We start from the raw sequence: 23,785 nt of genomic DNA, 5'->3' as shown, positions 1-23,785 counted from the left end.
TCATTGTCGCTGTGTCTTGTGGCATCCTTCCAGATTCAGCTGAGGAAGATTTCCATCTCTGAGAGGCTGAACTGCAAGGACTTGCCTCTTCTCCTGGATTTGGTCTTGCAGGTGTTTAATTTCTAGCTGCTGCATTTCTATGATTTTCTCACTTTCCTTCTCTGCATTCAACCTCAGGACAGCTGGGCCAGACAGCAGTTCACTAGAGGAAGCTAGAAGATAAAATCAGAGGACAGAGCAGATTAACAAAGGTCCAGCTCGCAGAGTTGTTTGGCATGAACAAGGAAAGGCATCTTTCAGGGCTGAAGGAGTAGATCCAAATAGTAAGATTCTGCAGTATTTAGCAGCTTCTACAACTAACATTACAATATAACAGGTACTACCAGGCAGACAAGCTAGAATGATACAGAGACAGTAACAGAATTTTTATCAAGGACAAAAAGGCTTCTGGAATGAGTACTGACAATATGGAAAACATACGAGAAGCACTATTCACCTGTGTCTTTAATTCCTTGCTTTTTCTTGGTTAATCTTAGTGCTGACTGGAGGTCATGTATCTGGATGTGGGCCACCTTCAGTCGTTGCCGCAAGTCATTACCTTCCTTAATCAGACTCACATTTTCCTGCAAAACCAATATGCTCTATGAGGAAAAGCACAGGTACTATCTGGCTCAGGAAGATGTATCTTCATATCCTTGGGAAGGTTCCTGGACAGCATAGAATCAGTATCACAAGCAGAAGATACAGGGAAATAGGTACAGTACGCAACATTTCAGATAACATTTCAAGTAAGTAGATTTGACACAAAACATGACAGTATTCAAACCATCTTAGCTCTACAAGCTAGTATTTGTTTTGCTTTTCTGACTGCATCTGCAGTCCAAGGTATCATCTTCCTTGCCAATTCCATAGAGAAGCTCAGGATTCTCTCTAGATTGATCCAATTAATTCAAAATTAATGTGAAGAATTCCTATTTCTCTCTCCAGTGTGTAGTATTTTGCTTTTCATTTGCCACACTGTGTCTGTTCACTTTAATTATCTGTATCTCCTTGCAGTTCTTCAAAGCCGTCTTCATTAGTTCTGACAGACATCACTTTACAACACCTCTTCCAAATTATTAAGAAATATATAAAGCATAGAGACTTGAGATACCTACTGCTAACATGCCGTTATGAAGAAAAGTTGGCAATGTATTAATTTTTTGTTCTTTGTTAGTCAGTTTTCAACCCATAGGAGTTCAATCCTCCAATTTTTTTAATAGCCTACCACAAAGCATCTTGCTGAAGGAGTTGTGAAAGTAAAAGTGAATGTACTTTACCCATTGTTGCAACAGATTCAAAGACTTCAGCAAAAACAGTATAGACTAATACTAGTGAAGGATGATAAAACCGTTGCTCATGATTCAAAACCAGGAGCACCATTAACTAAATATTCCTTTTCCGAAATCAAGAGAAGTGGAATTCTCTTGAATGCCTCTTACAAAAACACTGAAATACCTTATCACATCAACAGCTAGTGCAAGTGTTAAACAGCTGCCATCATACCTGAACCAAGAATAGCAATGATTTCAGCTACCTGTGGTGTTTTTTAGAAGTTTTGGAACATAGCACCATTCCAGCCCCTGGAACTTCATCATAAATGGCAACACTTTAAAAAGATAAATGGCCAAAAGGCATGCTTTGAGTACCTCACATAATATCAGTCTCAATCAATAGAGAACCTACTAAAACAACAGGAAATAAGAACAAGGATTAATGACATTGTCCTATGAAAAAGGTGTCTTCAAATCTTGATTTTTTTTAAATTATAATTTTGGTTGATAGAGATAATTATGTTGCCATAAGAGATTTATATAAGGCATATGATTCAGTTCCTTACAGTATACTTATGAAGTACGGACACCACACACAAACCTGACAGTAACAAAGTACAATGCTTACTGCAATTATCTGTATATAGATTGACTCAAGCAGTTCGAGATGGCAGCAGTAACTTGAGGTACACGTATGTGGCAAGATTCTTGACACTTCATAATAAGACCAATACACCAACTGTGCTTTAGCTTCCACTCAGCTGAAAGTCACCAACTGGAGGAAGATTGTGGGATTTCTTAAGGTCTGAACTTGTTGGGCAAGAACAGCTGTTCTTGCAGTGGTTGTGTTGGACTCCAAACGCAGCATGAGTTGGTGAGCTTACGCAGCCTGCTCTGAAACCGTAACATTTTGTTGACTCTGACTTTTTTAATTCTTTAAGCACAGAGGAAATTTGACTTCTATACATTTATCCCAGAGCTTGATCCTGAAAAGAATACATGAAGAGGATAACTTCTGAGAATCAGTCAAGGAAATTTTCTTCTGACCAGCTTTCAGGGTTAGGTCTCACCATTTCTACTAGGTGTACTTTAGTCATGAACACCTTCATAAGCTCAATCCAAGTAGTTGAATGCTGCTATCAAATGAAGATCTTGCTTTTGGTATTTTAAACAGTGTAATACGCAGTATCTTGTATGAGACAATCTGGGCTACATAGAAATGTCTTGTTTGGTTTGCTGGGTGCTAAAAGGCTGCTGGTTGACACTGATAATATTTTTCTGAAGAGGTATGCTATCCAGAAATTAGCATTTCATAGAATCATAGAATAGCTTGAGTTGGAAGGGACCTTTCAAGGTCATCTAGTCCAACCTCCCTGCAATGGGCAGGGATATCTTCAAAGTAGATCACATTGCTCAGAGACCTGTCCAACCTGACCTTGAATGTTTCCAGGAATGAGGCATCTACTGCCTCTCTGGGCAATCTGTTCCAGTGTTTCACTACCTTCCTTGTAAAAAAATTCTTCCTTATATCTAGTCTAAATCTACCCTCTTTTAGTGGTTCATTTCAGGTGCAAGCAACTTCAATCTCCTATTTCATATGACAGATCAGTTAGAGAATATGAGTAGCAGAAGGAAATCAGGAGTGTTGTTCATGCTCTGACTAATCTACTCTTTTGCTATAGTTCTTCTTCAAATTGCTTCTTTTTCTTTATGTGCTGAGCTTTTGACCTCTTAGCGCATGTACTTGGGAGCTGAGGAGAGATCCACCGAATGGTGACTCTCATAGCAGGTACTGCAGAGGTGAGGTTAGTCTCAGCTGCATTGACTCCTGGACAGTTTCAGTGGTGGAGAGTAGTAGTCACAGGAGCTTGGTCCTGTGTCACTGGCTCTGACACATGTGTATTAAAAGATAATTCTGCGTGTGTGTGTGAACATCTACATATACTGCATATCTTAACTATCCAAGGAATTTGGCATATCACCACAGTCTTCTGTACCCTTGGCCAGTCTCCCTTCCCTGAATCTCTTCTCCCTGGTAATTTCATGATTCCATTTAGAGCATGTTTTTTTAGGCCTCATTGCTCTTCTCTGAACTCTATCTATTGATCCATTCTGTTCTTATGCATCCAAGTGACCAAAGAAGTCATTACAAATACGGAAGGCTGGAGGGAAAACTAATAGTCTAACAGCAAGCAACTTGCCAATTGGTAAGAAAATTAAAATTATCTTAGGAGTTCTAATCATCTGTTGCAGCAGTCACTTGCGGAAGGTACCTATGAATAGTCACTCAGAGAGGAATGCACAGCTCTGAAAATATAAGCACAACTGAGGAATAATAGAAATACAGAGCTTGAAGGTCACCAAGATGTCATTTACTTTTTCAAAGCAAGCCCTGACAGAAGTCTGCCTAAACTAGTCTTAAAAGCCCCCTGTGAAGGACTGGAAGACCACGATAATTCCTCCTGGCTGTAAAGTCTCATTAATCTACTAGACTTCAGAGAACTGCTTTTTCTTTGAAGAAACCAGGCTGGTTAGAACCTTTGATATCTTCATCTTCCAGATGTTTTATTAATTTGGTTTTAATCATCATTTTGTGTTAGGCTTACTGATTCAAGACATCAAGTATTATCATTATGAGCACCATCTGTCACCCAATTCCAGCAACGAAATTCTTCAGGTTATTTTCTGAAGCCATCTTCTTTTGTGCCAAAAGGAAACATCTAACACATAGAAGGAGTACAAAAATTAAAACAGGGCCAGGGAAGAAGATCGCTGCTGCCTGGGCCTGAAGAAGCACTATGAAGAAATTAAGTAGCAAAGATGACTTAGGAGGCGACTGAGGTCTAATGATGCTGAGGAAGCATAATAAACTAACAATGAAGAAAGGGCTGGTGAGGGGAAAAGGAAATGCTGACTGAGCAGAAGGAGATCATGGTAAGATGAGACTGTAAAGGAGCTGTCCTTCCAGGATGTTTGGCGTGGGGGCTTTAGATCCTCTCGCTCCACATGAAAACAAATCGGATCTTTGGCCCCAGCAGTCACAAGTTTACTGTGCTTTGTAAGGAACAAGGATTCTGTGCAAGAGATCTTGGTACAAATAGGCATGTTCATTACGTGTTTCTGAACTTCCTCAAAAAAAATGGATGTGAAAAGCAGAAAGTGCTTTTGAATTCAGACCAGTAGGCGTGGGACTATGTAGCCAAAGAAAGTAAATATTTTTTTCTTTTTCTTTTCTTCTTACAAAATTACTTCCTAAACACCACCACATAGCAAGTACAGCTTGGCACTCAGGTGCAAATTGACTATGATGACTATTATAAACACTATTTGAAATTAAAAATAAGTACATTAATTACTTAAAAAATACCCAGGCAGCAGAGATTCCCTATCTCCTTTTACATTAGGGAGTGGGAGACAAATGAAAGTATCCACAAAACAGTAGCAATTTCTGACTTCAGAGATCTTGTACTTTTTGTCCAGAATATTATAGAACTTCAGTAGCACAATGAATACTATCCTTGAATGGAAGCACTTGAAAAACTCAGGAATTTCTGGCAAGGAGGCAAACCAAAATTGTTTCAAAGTCCTAAGAAACCATAGCAGTAACGCTACTGAAGTCCCTTCCTTTTTCCCTCTCCATATCACAAGGAAAAGGCTTATTACCTGCACAATGCGCATGTAAGCAGCTTGGTGGATTTCCTGATCCATCACCACCTTCTTTTTTAAAGCTGCGAAATTCCTCTCAAAGTACTCTCTCTGTCTCATGTACTCCTGCTGCTGATCTGTGTCTACTGCTTCAGTCACCACCTGAGGGGGTAGAGCATGTTGCCTCAGTAATTACACTACTAGAGAAATTCATCTGCAAGGAGAAGGCAAAGGTCCTGACTCACCGTGCCTGATTGCTGCACATACTTGGTGTAGAGTTCACGGATCCCATCCTTCAGTTTTTTTGAATCCTGAATGAATCCCACACAATGATGAAGATCTATTTTAAATCGTTTGATCAGAGCTTCCATATTTTGCTTCTGCAAGAATGATGTAGGTACATTCTTATTTGGCTCATCATGTGCAATTTTCTAGAAAGCCTAGTAGAACTGGTGAAAGCTCTCATATACTTTACTTAAACTTAATTTTTAAAAAATATATCATTAAAAAAACTGGTGGGGTCATGAGCACTGTGCATGTCGAATAGCAGTGATAAGTTTTAGCAATAATATTAGCCCAAGATGTTTGCATTTGGTAATATAAATGCCAGCATCCAGAGGTCTCATCTGAAAAACAGTGGCCTATTATCATGAATGCTATCCCCCACTGTCCTTTCCCAAATAACCTACATTCTTATTTAGAAACAATACGCAAACAGTTGATGCGGTAAGACAAGGGACAAAACACATAACAGACACATGCACAACTTAATGATTTTGACATCAAGACTGCCTTCTCATTCTCACTTGGATTCTACCAGGCCTCTCTACCTGCTTCCTCAGTCCTGCACTGCCTGTTAAGCTCCTTCACCTTCACTTGTAGTCCCTTTTCCTGTCTCATGTCTGACGTGCTTGTTGTCCTCATGTCTGATGTGCGTGTTGTCAAATACATGGCATCCTTGTCTCCTCCATTAATAAGCCCACCCTTTATTTCATCCTACTAATGACCACATGTCATTGCAGATGGTAGCCTACATGCTGTTCCTGTTTAGGCCAAGTGTTCCCAGATTTCAAGCCTGGCCAGGAAAGGTAGTCCGTTAAGAATTTGCCGCACTGCTCTGATAAACCTGGAAGAATATGTGTTGATTGAACAGACACACAAATAACTGGATTTTTTTTAATGTCAACTCTCTAATCTAATTGCAGGCTTGGAAGTTTTCTGCCTTTGTCCTCACTGACCAGACACTCTCCTGGTCCTTAGACACAGTATCCCTGAAGCACCTGTTTGCTCAGATTAATGCTTCTGCAGTGCTCTGTCCCCACAAACTTCATTATGTAGGACCTGCACAGTGGATGCATGCCATACCTTCCGCCTCTCTCTGTGCACCTCGCCATCAGTTGCCTTTAGTTTCTGTTGCAGTTGTGTGATGCTCAGCTTCAACTGTGTGCTCCCCTTGTGGCATCGTTTCAGCTGCTCTTCCATCTGAAAGGAAACAGTAGAACGAAATCAGGACTAAAATAAGACATGAAAAAACAACACATAACAGGAAAGCCAGATGCTGGAAATACAGACTTGAGGGAGCAGATCCCCCTTCAGGTTGAATTACAACATGAAAAAGTCAATTTTGGAACAATACTGCCCTCTGCCAGAATATAAAGAAAACACAAAAATGGATATTCGACTCCCTTTTGAGCTGTAGGTATTTAAGCAATGCGATGCCCCTCCATTTCTTTGAGCCGAACTGGAGCTTTACTGTTCCATCTGAATAAAAACGGACGAGATGCAAATTAGCAGCCAATACTGGAAAGTGTAAGTGCAACAATAAGAAGAACCTGATACTGAAAAGAAACTAACGCATTGAAAAGCTGTAGCTACATATGTAGAACACAGGGAAAAAAAGCAATAAGGGTACTACAGCATTTACTGGCATGAGATGGTGACCAGATCAGAGAACAGAGCTTTCATCATACTAGTCTGACATATATACAAATTGTTTATTAGTTGGCATTTTATTTAAAAGGCTTTTCTTCTGAATAAACAGACTTATGAAAACTAATAGGCCACTGATGAGCAATGTCACCATAGTTCTAATCTGGCTGAGCTAAAGGTACATCTGTGGAGAGATCACAGGAAGTTTCTATCAGAAATAAGTTGCTTCAATGAATTTGCTGCAAGTTAAGTATGAACACATGGAAGTTTTCCATGGACTAGCTGATGAACAGTAATTTGTCCGCATACCTAACACCTAAACGGAGTTATGTTTACACAAATCTGCAACTTTTCTGAGATAAGTTCACTCTCTTTTCCTCCAGATGAGTAAAGGCAGTATCTTGCAAATGCTATATGGTATGTGGAGGGCAACCGCATAAGGACAAGATGTATTTTTAAGCAAAACTGGTATTACTTAGAGTCTAGAATTAAATACTGAAACAGGAGCTTAAATAACTGTGTTGATCACTGGTAGCATGTGATACAAAGTTAAATAGCAGCTATTGTGAGTATGTATTTTTTATTAGCTGTAAAGATATTGAATCAGTGCTGTGTAACCTTGAAAGAAGTCAAGGAACAAACAGGGTGGAGTCTTCCATGAGACTTGCCAGATCGTCTTTGTATGCAGAACTTAGTAGCAGAGGCCAAATGACAGTGTTACTCACCTCACGGATCTGCACCTTCATTGTTTTGATATCATTTTCCCGTGATTCTATTTGCTTCTTAAGTTCCTCTATTTTGTACTCCAGCACAAACTCAAACTTTTCCAGTTGCTGATTTTTCTTTTTTAGGTCAGATATATGCTTCTCCTGGGAGAAATAGGTACAGAGATCTGAATCAGGCATAGCACACTCAAACAGATCCCTAGGACAAGGCTCAAATACAGTAGAGGCAAAACCAGCAGTCACAGATCTAGTGGAAAACTGGACTTCAGTCACACACCTAATGCAGATGGGGTGGGAAGGGAGGGAGCAAATAATGCAAAGAGCCATCTACAGATCCCAGAACAGGGGATAAGAAACTCAATCATCCTGAACTTGAGCTCCCCAAGAAAACCTTAGAATGTCAGGAAAAAATTAAAATCTCAAACAGACGACTGCAAATTCTTTGAGTTAAAACTGAGTTTCCAGTCATGTGATATTATCACAACATGATACTATTAAAATAAATACCTGTATTAAATTAAGGGAGGATGACTTTGATCTCAACCAGTTGAGCAGTTTCTCACCTTGTCTTGGATAGTGTTGGCTCTCTCTTGAATCTCTGTCTTCAGTGCCAAGATGTCATGCTCCAGTGACTCAATAACGCCTTGTAGCTTCTGCTGTTCCAGTCTCATTTCCTCCATGACCTTGTTTCTCTCCTGGAGCTCTTTCTGTAGGCTGTTCAGCTAGAGAGGCAAACAAGTAAGAACATAACAGTCTCCAAAGCTGTGCACGACTTAGCCATCCTACTCTGCAAGATGCCTTGTAGACAGTGCGGGATAAAGGATACTAAAGTAGAGATATGATGAAGGACCTCAAAAGGGGGTTGAATATCAATTTTAGCATTTTCTATATATTCTGACAGAACACTCACTGTACTACATGGAATCAAGGAATTTGCATCCAGAAGCAAGAAGGGTATGGATATTATACCCAAGCATCAGCTTCAAGTAACACTCAAGCCATGGAAAATTATTTTAAGGTGATCACTTGTCATACATCTCCAAAGATGTCAAAAGTAGACTGGAAAGGTGCCTCGTTCACAGCTCTTGGATATCCTCAAAATCCCTGCCTCAGTACTAAGATCTGTGAAGTCAAGAAGGTTGGAACCAAGGAATGGTGCTGGTCAAACTGTGAGGATCCATGAAGAAATCCATGCTGTCTAAAAGACAATGGAACTGAAGACAGTACCATGATAACAGAGGGTATGAAGGAAGAGAACCTTTCTGTCTCCAGATGGAAACTGAAGAAACTGAAAAGAAAAAAATGTCCCTCTAACATCCTTAGGCAAATGTAATACCCAGCCAGTAAAAGAGCTAAAAGGTTTTATGCTTCCTTAAAAATCTTAGGAGTAAAACCAATAAAAAATGATGATGCATACAAAACACAAAGTGTTTATTGCATTGGATGAAGCAGCAGAAGTATTTTTCTAAAAAAATGACACATTAGATCTTGGAAAGATGAAAAGGTTCATTTCTTTCCCATCATAGGATGAACAATATTGTTATTATTTATAATTTAAAACTATGTAAGATAAAAGAAAGTGTACTCATAAAAACACACCTCCTCTATCATCTATCTCTAATCCTATCAGCAATACAATCAGCACACAGCTGCTTCTTCTGCTGAAATATTCTAAAACATTCAAACTGATATAAGAATGGGCTACTGTTCTAATATGAAATGCCACATATTTACAGACTAAATTAACACACTAAACTGATGTGCCATTAATCACATTCAGTCCTCGGCTATAGGTCTCCACGTGCAGGTCTGATCCTACCACAGAATAAGAGATACCCTTTTATTCATGACTCCTATTTCTCCTTTCAGTTGCAGGTTTGATTCCTTTTCTTCCAAGAGCTGTCTCTTATACTTGGTTTTGATTTCCAGGATTTCTTGGTCTCCATCTTCTTCAATTTGTTTCTTAATTTCTTCATGTGCTTGAAGCTGCTGCCTGATACGCTCCTCCGCCTGCAGTTAAGGAAAGCAAACATTAGACAAGACAACAGTAAGAGACCAGTAAAGAAGAGAAGAATTCTTTATTTGTAACTGTGTTTCTCCTGTATTTAGTGGGCTCTTCAACTGCAGCAATATAATTTAAGATAAACTTAACTTCTTAGGGGATTAAAGTAACTTTAAAAACTGTTAAGACAAACATAAAAAAGCTTCTTAAAAAAAATTATTCTTAAGGCTTGGATGCTTCAAGTTAGGAATGTGGCCCAAATACCAACATCAGCAAACTTGTTCTGGCAGCAGAAAATGCAAACATGAGTAACACTTGAGAAGACCTTTTAAAATTGCTGTTTCTGATGCATTAGGACAAATAACCACTCAGGTTTGCTGCAGTGTCTGTATGCCTCTCTTCTCACATTTATTCCTCACATTCTTTGCAAATTGGTATTGCAACATTGGACTGCAAACAGTAATGTTGATAGAATTTATTGACTTTAGATATATAAGCATCAGTTATCTGGCTGTCCTTTGTCAAGCCACGTCTTTGACCTCAACGTGCAGGAGTTTTTGAAGTATTCAAGGTATTTCTCTTTGTTCCCCAAAATTATGCAGGCAGGAACCTCAGGGACTCAGGAATGGAATTCACCATTTTAGAAATGTTATCTCTTCACTAAAACAAGATGATGGATTCTTTTGTTCTTCAATTACAGTAAATGTATCATCTAACCCACATTAAAAACCAGCAATTCTTGGATCTAGGAGAAAGAGAGGCGAAGCTGTGAATGCCCAAGGATATTAATCTTAGCAGGTTACTTACTCCAGGTATGAAGCCCAGAAAAGTTGGTAACTCAGCTGGTTTTTCCTCATTATTATTCTACTTGCCAACATACTTCCCCAACATTACAGGCAGATTAGGATTTGTGTGGAGGGAGACAAGCTCTCCTCTCCTAAAGAACATTTTATCACAGTTGGAGATAAACTCAGTCAATAATTCAAACTGCAAATCAAGTTTCCTACCTTTTCCAGCAGAACAGATGTCTCATTAAGCTTTTCCTCATAATTTTCTGTTAGTTCCTTCACAGCCCTGCTTTTGCTTTCCTCCAAATTGTGCAATTGTTTCTCATATTCTTCCTGCATCCTTTGGGATTTCATTTGCAGCTCCTGGTATTTCTCATTTTCGATTAAGAGTTTCTGATTCCTGTCAGATTCTGGTAACAGGAAACATATGGAATGGATAAAACCACTAGAAGAGAGGTGTATCCTATCCTTCTACAGTCATCAATGTCTTATTCTCTACTTTTTGGCAGCTGGTTGCAGTAAGTTACAGTAAAAGCACCTCATCTCTTTCTTCATCTGGGGTTTTAGACTCTGTGGCCATACAAAATTTTACATCAGAAAATCATCTCTTGAGTTTCCTGCTCTTCCTTTTACTTACCACTTCACTAATAATGCCTGTTCCAAAGCTGTCATTCACCCTTCTCAGTTGTGTCTCTCAATATTCTGCTATATCCCTGCCTGCTGCATCAGGACAGAATGTTGTTCTGTTCCATCTTGAACAAGTCTAAAACCTACACCAAAATCTCCTACTCTGCTATTACAACAAATTAACAACAACTAATTTAGGCATTCCCTTGAGATGACAACCATGACAGAGCTGTGTAAGTACAACTGTTACAGAGTATGAGTAGGTGATGGACTCATTTATGGGAGGACTTGCTTTTGGGTACTAATTTGCAGTATTTCTGCTTTATCTTGATTACAAATCCAGGGTCCAGGTATTTCCACTTTCTGTGCATGGTATATTAGCCTCCTTGCTGAACTGTATGACTTCACTATTCTCGCACAGTGAGAAATAACATAAATGAAGAAATTACTGATCTCAAAAACCAAACATCTAAGACACACTGTCTATGTGCGTGTTCTCATCATGGTCACGTGTGTGGTGCAGTTCAGACAAACGTGTGATCTGCAATACATGAATGACACATAGGCATTTTTCCTTGTACTCTAGTGATCCCTCTCTGCCACATTACTTGCTATGAATCTGATGCGCTTCCTCCAGATTCTCGTTACAGACACTTGTTATAGTCTAACCTAGCTGTTGCACCTCCCTGGCCTGTTTATTCATCAGTTCAGACAGTTGAATCTGGTGTTGTAGCTCCTGGTTTTCTTTCTCTGTCTGTAAAATCTGGGGGAAAAAATAAGAAAAATACATTTTAATTTGAAACTAGGCAAAGCAGTGTCCAAATCATTTGTACTCTTGTCCATGTTGGGGAACACACACACACACACACACTAGAATTTATGTTTGAAGTCTCTTGCCAAAATTCTGATGCCATATATCACTAAGCCAAGTTTTCCCAGAGATTAGTTTGTTGTGACAAGTTACAAAACTATGGAAAGCTATGGGAAAGTATCAAATGGAGTTCATATAATACAGGGTACTGTATAATCTAACAAGAAAAGTTTGTGAGCTACAAAAGCCTCCACTTCTTTGTGTATGCCTGCTTGAGGAGAATTTGCAGTTCCACAAATTGTTGTCCAGATATTAAAGTGTAAGCTGCTTCCTATCTCACTTGAAGCAATCTTGAGGTCGTAAACCACTGACATTCACATAGAATAACGTAAGCCTAAGTGAAAGTGAGTTTTGAATGCCATTTGCTTGGAGTGTCCCACTACTACTAGAAACAATTTTATCTTCTAAAAAAGCACAAAGAACTGGCACAAGAAAATGGGCGAGAGATCTTCCAGAAGAGCTGGGAGTTGTACCATAGGTATATTTTTTTCACTTTCTTCTCCTAACAATTGTATGGGTCTTGCATAAGCAGAAATACTCCATTTGCCTGCCTAACACAACAACAGAAAGGTTTACCTCAAGCTTGTCCAAATCTGTCATTCAGTTTAATCTTAACACGTGCTGATACTCAGACAGGAAGTACAACTTGTCTGCTTAGAAAACTTTTATTCACCTTCAAAGACGTTTCCTTGCAAGCCTATAATCAACAAGCCTAAAGACATTTCAGTGTAGCTGAGATTATTATAACTCTGTAGCCAAGTGCTACCTATGAAAAGACCTGAAAAACTGCAGAAGAAAACCAGGTAAACCAGAGTAAGAAAACCAAAGTAAAATCAGGTAGAGGAATCTATAAGAAGTGAAATGGCTTTCTTGTAAAAGGTCAAGCTGTACAAAAATTAGGAAAAATAGAAAGGTTAAAACTCAGGTTGCTTAAATGCAAAAACCACAATGAGAAAGGCCAAAAAGCCTGAGGAACTACTTGAAGAAAACATTCAAATCAATAATTAAACTTCCTCAAAAAAATCAAAATCAGAAACCTGCCAGAACATTTGTAGGGCCAAAAGACAAGAAAGGTACCAAAGGAGCACTTGAAAATAACAAGACAATAAATAATAAAACTAGTAAGTAACTTGGCAAGCTTTCATATTGGAATCCTTCTTTATGTGGAGTCAAACTGAAATACTGCTTGAAGGGACTATGTACAACTCAACAAAATAAGCAGTAACAAATCTCCAGGACAGGATAATAGTCATCCAAAAGCTCGAAAAGAACATGAGGTTGACAGAACTGAATCATGTGATATGTAATCTCTCACTTCAAGCCATCTTACTGCCAGAGAAATTGCTATTGGATCACTTGCCTTCTAACTCTAAAAAGAGTCCAGAAATATAGCAAATTACAGGTCAGAAATCTGGTGTGTGCACCAGACAGATGGACAGAATAGAACTAACAGACACAGATAAATAAAGCACTGGGAAGAATTGTAGCGGCTTTTGCCTTTCAGGGAAGTCCTGCTTCATGACCACACAGAAATCAATAAACACATGAAGAGAAGAAATCCAGGGAATATATTTTACTTCTATTTTCAAAAAACATACAAGACACCTCTTAAAAAACCTAAGCGGCCAGGGCATAAAGAAGGTGGCATTCAGAAGAATAATTATTGGATCCTGCAGCAGCTGCAATGTTACACATGACAGAGCTTTTAAGGCATGGTCCCATCTCTACTTAGTCTCAGGCAGCATTTATTGCTGTAACTGTTTTTATGTGAAGATACTTATAGGCTACCTAGGAGAACTCTTGCATCCCCCTGCACTCACAAGAGACTTGACTCAAAGGTAGCGTCATGCTTTACAAAAATCAAGAACATCTTTATTGGAAAGGAATACTTCATTTTTCAGATACTTTGTGGCATTCACACATATATAACACGAGTTTGAATTCAACTCTTCAGTGAAGAGTTCAGTGAATTCAGCTCTTCTTGGTATTTGGTTCTGCGATATGAATCATACCTGCTGTTTGGTTTTAAGGGAGACTATTTCCTGAGTGAAATTCTCTTCTAATTCCTTTATTTTTTCATTACAGTACATGTCCTTGAGACATAGCTGGTAATCATTTTCTGTCTGTAGCTCTTTCACACGAAGCTGCAGGTCTAGCATTGCCTGACTCTGTTAGGACATGGATGAGAAGGTAGTTTTAACAGAGATTATTTGCCATTAGCAACAGCTTGTTAAGGATGTTCTATTTACATGCACATATTTATGAAAGACAGCCTTTGCAGAGAATTTTCAGTCAGACAGACCTAGAAGAAGTTCCAGAAGTAAGGTTCCTTTGTTATCTTGCAAGATGGTTTATAGAAATGCAGCTTCTGACTTCTCTACTCCACTAAAACTGTTTCCAAGAGATTGGGGAAAGTATTAGAGAAAAGTCTAAACTTTTCTCCACACTGATTGTTCATACAATGTAGTTTGCATATTAACAAGCAGCTGCAGCTACTTGCTGTAACCTCTTTTTATGACAAAAGCCATGCAAGCCCTCTTAAACAGAAGGCCATACAGGACCTTCTAGTCACAAACATCATGCAAATGTAATTCATAAGCTGTACATTAGGAGTCCTATGGTTCATGTTCACGATTTGCTCCTCCTACCTTTTCTTCTAGATCTGATCTCATGACCAGCACTTCCTCAGCATACTTAACTTCCTTTTTCCGTTTCAGTATCCCACCTCCTTCATCATATACTTTCCAGATAATTATAGAGCCATCCTCTGAGGCAGTCAGCAGAAATAGGTCATCGTTTGTTATGGACATCTTAGAAGGAAGAGACAACAAAATAATAATAGAGACAAGGAAGAATGGAGACACAGTTTGATTTTATACCAAATTTTTTCCCCACCCACATACTCCCTGTCATTTCTACCACAGAAAGTCAAGAGTGGAAATATTAACATAGCCCCACTACCAACATTTTGATTATGTCCTCTAGTCCTGCTCCACCCTGATCCAGACAAGAGGGGAAGGGAAAGAAGAACACAGGAAGACACTGGATCTGCTTCTGCTCTCAAAGCTGTAGGAAGATTTTTAAAAACCTGGAACAGAAAAGACCTTCTAGACAGTTATATCACAGACAGGCAATTTATATTGCAATTCCAAAGATCTCTAGCTTTTTTCTTTGAGAAGTTGTTTGAACAACAGATGGCTAAACGTTTGCTTTCGAATCTGCAAATAACTCCACCAAGAACTATCTAGTAGTTAACTGCTGTGACCTCCTCCAGACCTCCTGTGACTGCATGGCCTGGCATAGAGTACATGAGAGCTGACACAGCTTATGAGTGAGGTTAAAGTAGAGCTCTAGTAACTGAAGTTAATAACCTAATGTTGGACTGTGCAGCTCTAAGTGAAAGTGCTGTATTTGACAGCGATACTTAAAATGCCAAAATTATGAACAGTTTTAATGAGACAGAACATGTGGCTTCCTGGAGAAAGTGCATTGAAATGTTCCATGGTTGCAGGTTCTACTCACCATATCCCCACCTTTCAAATCCTGCTCATCAGCCTTTTAGAAATACACTCTGGTTAGCAGAACAGCACTGCAATCACTTCTACTCTTTACCCTGGCAGCAAGTTGCTTAATACATTTATCTCATTCTTCCTTCCATTCTCACAAGAGGTTTTCAAGCCTGCATAAATTTATCTTCCTCTTTCCAGAAAAAGCTATATCGAAGTTCTCCATCAGGGATATGCCGGGATATGCCATGTTACCTATCCTGGTGCAAGCCACTTTTTAGCCAACAACAGCTTATCCAGTGACATCTATTTCTAGAGACAGGACCTCTATGAATGCTGTAATATTCATTCTCCATGTGCAGACTCAACCTTAGTTTTAACATTTTATGTTACGAAATGGGAAGGAGAATCATCACTAAAGCAGACATGCGCAGCTGGTACCGCAGGGAACAGCAAGTACTCCATGTTACCTTTGTAACAGCACCTGCATGGGCCTGGTACTCCTTGAAATCTTTTGTCAAAGGTAGTGGGTATTTCATAGCTCGAATTGTCCCCAGAGATGTACCAACAAATACCACGTGCCCAGAACGAGAAGCAGCTACAGCAGTATAAACAACACCAAAAGCAGGCACTTCATGCTGGATCTAAAAAAAAATAAAAAAAACAAACTACACAAAACCCTCACATTACATTAAATGAGCAGTCGTAACTGCCTGCAGCAAATAATGCAGTCAAAAGAATCTACATGCCTATAGGAGCAGAGCCATGAACAATAATCAGTATCAAGCTTTATAGATACGCACTCTAAAAACTCCAAGCCAAGTTCCACAAGCTGATCAATTCTGAAAGATGTAACGGTTATCATACAATTTGCTGCTTTTGTGGACAAAAAAAAATTTCATGCAGCCCACAGCAGTAGATACAATACACTTATATTTCAGTCTAACAGTTGATACAATACTGCCAAGTTAGTTTGTTAGCTGGATTAGAAGATGTCTAGGTAAATCCAAGTAAAGTTATAAAAATACAAAACTGCAACAAAATCTCAGGTTTCATGTTAAAGGACATAAGAACACAAGAAAAGTGTCAGTAAATATCGCAGCTATCAAAACCAGAGTGATTGCTACTTAAATGTATGATAAGGAAATCAAAGCACTAGTACCCTCCCCAGAGAACTTTGCAAAATCCCAGAGTGCTTGTTAGCTCACCGAAGACTCTGAAATTTCTTTGAGAGTTTGGTCAGATCCAACAGCAAAGACAATTTTGGCATCAGAAGACAAGGCAATGCTGCTGTAGATGCAGGACTTGAGCACACACTCTGACTCCCTTTTACCTGTCAATAAGTTCCACACATACACAGCACCATGTGTGTCACAGGAGACAAATTTAGCATCATCTGCGCTCCATTTAACTGCACGTATCTGGCAAAAGCAAAACATACCAAGGACCCCAATACATAAGTTATAGACATTCAGCATGGAGTCACTTTACTGGCAAGTTCACGACAACTTTGGAATCATACCTCTAAGTCTTACTTAAAAACGCCTAGATGTTTCTCAACAAACTCCATTTTAGCATTAAAAAAAAAAACAAAATCAGTAAGAACAACTCTATGAACACACCGTCAGAAAAAAAGCTCATTTCAACAGTGGGTAGTACATTTTATAATTTATTACTGGGATATTTTTCCTGGTACAGCTACCTGTCAATCATTCACCTTCAATTTAAGGACAGACTCTTTAGATGTATCTAGTGCATACATCCATTGACTTCTGATCAAAGAAAACTGACTTTTGTATTTCTGTTTTTAATTTTTGGGCCCATTTCTGATCCAAAATTGTACTTTACCTTTTCAAAACACATCTTACTGACTAGTTCATACTTTAATGAGTTGTATTGTATAGGATTTGTTTACTAACCTTCCCACTATGTCCCTTCAGATTATTAATATTCTCAAAGGTGATGCTGGAATAAATTTCAATCACATTTTCATTAACTGCAGCAAAAAGATGGCCTCCGTTACTGAATGAGCACTACAAAAAGAACATAACCACCCATTAGTGTAGATGCAGTGGATAAAAAAAAATCATGCATTGAATTCCAATGACTTCGTCTAATATCAGAACGTTACACAACAAGAAAACTCCATGACATAATTAGCCTCTTACTGCTTTCTTAATTGGTGTTCTCCCCTGTAAAGCTCTGTCCTTGAGTATTTCTGAGCAAACTATCTCTTCTGCTGCTTCCCAGGTCTACAGTTATGCATCAGCATCCAGGCTTATTTTCCAATAGTAAGAATCCTTTTCTCTATGTTCTGATATCCTAAATCCTACTAGAATCTATTGGAGAGGTTTCTATCTTCTGTCATATTCTTCACCACTCTGCTCCCTATAACTCCCCACTTTCATTTTTGCATCACTTCTTACCTCTCTACACTTTCTCACAGCAAACTCCTTGAAAACATGCATGTCCTCATACAGTAGACTTATAAATCGTAGTTTGTCAGAAAACCCAACCAAACAGAAAAGGCCAGTGGGATGAAATGATACTGTGTATGCCTCCTCGCGATATTCCTTATACAGCTCCAAAGTGCTGAAAAAGAAAACCATTGTGCAGTATGGAACAGTACAAACTCCCTACGCACAACTGACAGGACCATATCTGGCCCGGCAGGGACAGCTGCAGCTACAGTCTGACTCTGCCTTGTCCTTGAGGAAGTGTGTCGTCATTCAGTTAAGTAATGATCACACAGATGTTACAGGAAACAAAGGCAAATATGGACTTTCTGGTTCATAGAGAAGGTGTGGAGAGTGCAAGAGCAAATCCTTGTTTACTGTAACATAACGAAGAAGGTAAATGAAGTGCTGATTGCAAACCTACACAAACATCTCTTCTGAGATTTGTTTTTCTCCCCTTCTCCCTCCATAGAACCTTAAAGACTGGAGTCGTTTTGCTTAAGAACTATGGCTACAAAGCAGGAGATGGGACACCACCACTTAAGACAAAGCTGAATGAAACATTCCTGAAGATTTTTTTTTCTAAAACACATGAGAAGTCTGACACAAAAATGGCTTAACAGAAAAGGCTTTGGATTCTTTTGGCACTGGTTTTAAAAGCTCTGCATACTCATACTCACCAAATCATGTCAGTAAGACCATTTACATCCCGTATCACACAAGAGTTTTACCAAAACAATGCTCATTCATATGAGATTACTGCTGTTGCCTGCTAAATACAGGACAGAAAAAAGCAAGAGGTGATAACAAACACAAAGAATTTTTTACTTCGTCTTGTAATTCCAGATGCGGACAGATCTATCCAGGGAACAAGTAGCAAGAATAGGTTTCCAGATACAGATGTCCAGACCAGTGATCGAAGCAGAATGCAATGGGAAGTTCAGATATGCAAAATAAGCTGTCTTCTCCTGAGAAGCAATGAGAACATAAAAAACCCACAAATATTTTACTGCAGAAAGTAAGTCAGGTAAAAAAATCTATCATAGCTCTTTGCACACAGTAATGAAATAGATTTGAAGAAACCACGTAATCCTTTCACTGCACCAGTCTGAACATAACGATGTTAAAAACATAACAATGTTAGAATCAGTTTTAACTTTATAATTAATAATCAAGAACAGTTAATTATTTAAGGGAAGATGTAGGCTCTATAGTTCTTGTACACTAGTGAGAACAGAACATAATCGTAGGTGTCCAAAGAAATGCAAGTTAGATAAACAAATAAAACTGGACCTGCAAGAATTCAGTTAAGACCTTCTGGTCAGACAGATATTTAAAAATAATCAAGTGCTGAGTGATAAGCAACTTAATCAGAATGTTTAGCTATGACATGCTGGAAGTGAAGCACCGATAAAATTTTAGGCTGCATGCAGAAAAAGGACCCGTAACTACAAATCCCTTCCTGTAAAGATCTTTCCATACACCTGGATGCGGATTAGGTATTTAACTCCATGCAAGTCCATTTAATGATAATACATTCATCTCTTGTCTTTGTATTATTTAATTCTTTCAGAGTAGGGAATGTTTTTCACTATGTTTGTCCTTCATAAAGAGGTTTCACTTCTAACTAGGACTTCAACAACTATTATTTTAGAGTAACATGAGATTCCCATGGCTGTTTCAGCTTTATCATGGCATCAAAGTTCCCACATATTACAGTGGCGCATAAACTACTACAGTTACACTAGAAAATCTCTCAGTTAAAGCCTTACTTTAGTGGTTCAACAGACACACGCACCCTTAAACAGTCTTAACAGTGTCCTTTATCATTCTGCTGAGTAACATCAGGCATTCGTATGGAAGGATGCTTGAGCAAGGGGCTACTGAAATACAGCTCTCAGAGAAGCATGCTGAGCACTTCATATCATAGGCTTTAAGGGTTCAGACACTATTTGATGGATTCTATGTGAATGCACCACAGAAAGCAATACTGAATAGCCTGTGCCATTACAAACCACTCCCCACTGGACACAATGGCTGTGGAATGTGGTAAGATTGCACTCACCTTTGTAAGATCAGTGGAGAGCATAGTAAACATGTAAAGTTGATTTTTATTTGTGTTAACAACCATCGTTTCCTCAGAGGGGCTGAGGCATATACATATAATGTCCTGTCTGTCTGACTGTTTTGGCTCACTGCTGAACAGGTCTTGAGGAAGCTGCACAAGAAATGCATGGGATACTCCAGGTCTCTATGTTTTAGTAGTAGGCGTGCACGCACACAAAACCTTTTACTATAATGCTATTCTAATAAGCACATACATAATATCAGTAAGACAGCTTGGATATTTAATAGTACAGAGCTACTGCAAGGCAGGCAACAGGGGACAAGATAACCCAACTGTACCTATAGCATTACAGCTGAAAAAGTTGTCAGAGGACATTTCAGCAGTTGTCTTACGTATTGTGTTAAACAAAAATGAAAATGGTAGCAGAAAAACACCAAGAAAAAAAACCTAGCAAGTGTCAGAATGAAAACTGCTTGAAAATTGTGATCTCAGAATAACAGTTCTTTGCAGTGTATCATTCAAGTTGATAACAGTCTTATTACAGGGCATAGGGAAGATCTGACCTTTTAGGGCCAGAGTATGAAGGCTTGACCAGGTCATTGGAGTTAAATGTTCTTCTCCAGAGACTGCAGTTAAGTCAATGCACACAGCTCGCTATAGAAGAGTTAGAAATCTTACTAGATTACTTAAAAGTGCACAAGTCTCATGACAGCTATAATAAATATCTGAGGGGAGAAAAGTTTTGCCTTGGAAAAAAGCCAGCAGCCTAGTTCTTCAAAACTGATGTAGAATACTTCTTAGCTCCAAAAGTCTCCATAAATACAAGTTTCTTAAAGGTTTCCTGAAATTTAGCACATTTTACATGTGGGAACATGCAGAGTTACCTTGCAAAGGACATCTGTCACTGACTTTCAATGTGACTTATTAATAACTGAATCCGAAGCACCCTCACTCCCCCCAAACAGGCTTTTGCTGCATAATTGCTTAGAAAAGCTTTTTTCTCCTTACCCAGATTTCTTGTCTCTCTTTATAGACTTCGTTTTCTCCAGTCTTCTCAAACAGAAGAACAACTCCTGGGCTAGATGAACATGCAAAGCCTTTGGAATAAGCTGCAACTGCAGATATTTGAGGCAAAGAATCCTGTTGTGAACCAGTATCTTCAGAGACCAGTTCACAAGAGACATCAGGAGAACTGCAAGAGGAAATACATAAAGACTTAAGAACAAAGAAGGACAAAACAAAAAATGTTTATCAGCAGCAACCAAAATACTATAACCCATTCATAAACTGGACAAGAAGGAAAGAAGTGAATGGCCTGCAACTAATCTGCATTCATAGTAATAGTATTTAACAAAGATTTACCTCTCATATTCTTCTGTTGTTTTATCTTCTTCTAGTTCTCTGGGCGGTTTTTTGTAACCTACACTTGTCTCCCAGTGCAGCTTTCCAGCTTTAAACAAGGTAAGTTTGCCTGTGTCAGTGCCACATATAACTTCCTCCTCAGACAGCCAGGCATGGCACAAGTAGTTTTGCGGCTCTCCCTTTTGTAAATTCATCTGCTTCAAAGTTCCTTCACTGTACTTAAAAAGTTTAAAGAAACCATTTCCAGTGATACAAACCTGTGCACTGTCTTGAGGACTAAAGCTCACCTATGGAACAAAAGAGAGAGAAATTATTATACACAACTATGTTCACAAATAAGCAAATATTATACTTGTTTGAAGACTTTCAGTACCAGACACAGGAAAAGAAACAAGGGGAGAAGGTTCATAGAAACACACAAGAATACAGAAAAGACCAAGAAATAACCATCATAACTACATATGGCAGTTTTCCCCCTTTCAAAATTTCCAAATATCAATTTTACACAATGCTACAAATACATGAACTCTATTAAGCTAAGATGTTACCTGAATCACAATGCAATACCGAAGAGAAAGTTGTCTCTGCCCTTCAGGATTAAATGACAAAAGCCAGGTCAAAATACATCTTTGCTTCTGATTAGCAAGTTTTTCAGGTAGCATGCTTCCTAAACAGTGGGACTATTCATTCTTAAAGGCCAGGAATAAATTCTGTATATCAAGCAGACCTTGCCCATTATGCATATTGATTCACATAATTAGGTGTTTATTGGTGAGAACAGCAGAATAGCCATCTCAATACTCAACATGCAGGACGGCAGGGGTAGTTAGACCTGCTTTTTCATGCTTAATGGGACTTTAGGCAGCAGTTGTCTTTATAGTCATTCTCCTCTCTTTCGGAATTGAGTTCATGAAGTCATGAGTTCACCCAACCTCTGCTCGTAGCTGTACCCCAGAAAAAATGGCAGCTAGGGTCCAAACAACCCACATACCGAAAGCCTCTTACCTCCTTGGAAGAAAGATACTAAAAAACGGCACCCAAAGTAGGATGCAGGAATTGTTTGAGAGCCATCAGCCTGCTCCTAGCCATTCTTCCTGGACTACTCCTGTGATCTGCCCATGGAACAGACTGCAGGAAGGAAAAGGTGCAGGAACATGCCAAGAGCTTCCAAGACGTGTGTTATATCTCCTGAGCACAGCCAATATAGTTAATGAATGTTCTGCGGGGACACGAGGGACACATGGCACACTCACTGGCCAGTTGTACGGGCCCTCGTACCATAGATCTCATGTAGTACAAGACAATCTCATGTGATATAAGAGATATGGACATGAGAATGTCCATTACGGGTCAAAGCAAAAATTCATTTAGGTCAGTGTTCTATCGCTGAGGAAGGCCAACAGCAGATGCCAAGAAAGGCCATATGAAATCTACAGTGTGGAGCCCTCTCTTCCCTCTCTTGGCCTGGACAGAAGCCACGTGGCCACAGGAAAACGGATCTGTGCACATACCCTGCAGACTGAATTTACGTGCTACCTGGCACCCAGTATCTGTCGAACTAAAGTTTGACCTTTTTATCCACCTTTTTGAAATAGCAATAAGCTCCCAAAGAACCAGTCATTTGCGAATCGAAATGTTAAAAATGAGCCGCAGAGACGCTGGCCCAGCTCGGTTTTGGAGGCAGGTGTGTGCACCCCCGTACCCTGGCAAGGCCAGGGGAGCCAAACGGGCCCGGGGCTGGCACGGCAGACGTGGAGGCCACGAGGGCCACGGCTGTTACCTGGCAGACGCCGCTGCCGGGGGCCTCGACGCGGACCGCCGCCATCAGCCGCTGCTTCTCCCAGAGCCAGTAGGTGAGGTGCCCCTCGGGGGGCGCCGTGGCGGCCGCCAGGTGCCGGCAGTCGGGGGAGAAGGCCAGCGACACCGCCTCCCGCGCCGGCAGCTCGGCGGCGGCCAGCGTTCGCCGCCGCCGCGCCTGCACCGACGACAGCTCGTAGATCGTCAGGGACGGCTGCTCCGCCACCGTCTCCGAGACGGCCAGGTACCGCCGGTCGGGGCTGACGGCCAGCGCCTGCACGCCCCGGCTCTTCTCGGTTCCTGCGGGGAGGAGAGAGGTCAGGGCAGGGCAGGGGCGGGTCGGGGTCGGGATCGGGATCGGGATCGGGATCGGGATCGGGATCGGGACCGGGGTCGGGACCGGGGTCGGGATCGGGATCGGGATCGGGATCGGGATCGGGACCGGGGCCCGGGCCGGGGTCGGGGTCGGGGCCGGGGCCGGGATTGGGGCCAGGGCCGGGGCCGGGGCCGGGGCCGGGGCTGGCAGCACCTGGGATGAACTTGTGCCATTTCTGCTCAAGGTGGAGCCGGAGGCAGCCCGCCCCCGCCGCGTGCAGCACGACCTGCTCCTCCAAGAAGCAAACGCCGCCGGCGACCCGCGGCCGGCAGCCGAAGACGGCCACGGGCTGCACCCCCACCGCCGACATGCTGCTGTTG

General features: G+C 40.3%; 1 protein-coding gene across 1 annotated transcript; it reads right to left on the bottom strand.

The window, feature by feature from the left end:
- Nucleotides 1–23,775, bottom strand: CFAP57 (cilia and flagella associated protein 57). The gene is made up of 22 exons (XM_086617295.1): nt 23,619–23,775; nt 23,073–23,389; nt 21,293–21,579; nt 20,939–21,122; nt 19,928–20,080; nt 18,691–18,830; nt 17,833–17,998; nt 17,326–17,439; nt 16,615–16,827; nt 15,877–16,050; nt 14,549–14,710; nt 13,913–14,068; nt 11,699–11,792; nt 10,622–10,812; nt 9,449–9,622; nt 8,176–8,334; nt 7,613–7,756; nt 6,324–6,440; nt 5,204–5,338; nt 4,977–5,120; nt 497–623; nt 1–212 (listed from the first exon to the last, which is right to left on the bottom strand). Exons 1-22 carry the CDS (start codon nt 23,773–23,775, stop codon nt 1–3), a joined length of 3,720 nt encoding a protein of 1,239 aa, XP_086473421.1.
- Nucleotides 23,776–23,785: the final 10 nt, after the last annotated feature.

This window comes from Tauraco erythrolophus, chromosome 10, assembly GCF_009769465.1.
Source record: "Tauraco erythrolophus isolate bTauEry1 chromosome 10, bTauEry1.pri, whole genome shotgun sequence".
Classification (NCBI taxonomy): domain Eukaryota; kingdom Metazoa; phylum Chordata; class Aves; order Musophagiformes; family Musophagidae; genus Tauraco; species Tauraco erythrolophus.
Note: the sequence above shows the minus strand (reverse complement) of the source record. Positions and strands in the feature narration are given on the sequence as shown.

What these genes read in the sequence shown, in the direction of transcription:
- CFAP57 (XM_086617295.1), bottom strand. Translation starts at nt 23,775, where the DNA reads ATGTCGGCGGTGGGGGTGCAGCCCGTGGCCGTCTTCGGCTGCCGGCCG. An exon ending in ACAACAGAAGAATATGAGAG is followed by an intron (nt 21,123 to 21,292) that starts GTAAATCTTTGT and finishes TTCCTCTTGCAG; the next exon opens with TTCTCCTGATGTCTCTTGTG. An exon ending in CATCTGTTCTGCTGGAAAAG is followed by an intron (nt 9,623 to 10,621) that starts GTAGGAAACTTG and finishes CCTTAACTGCAG; the next exon opens with GCGGAGGAGCGTATCAGGCA.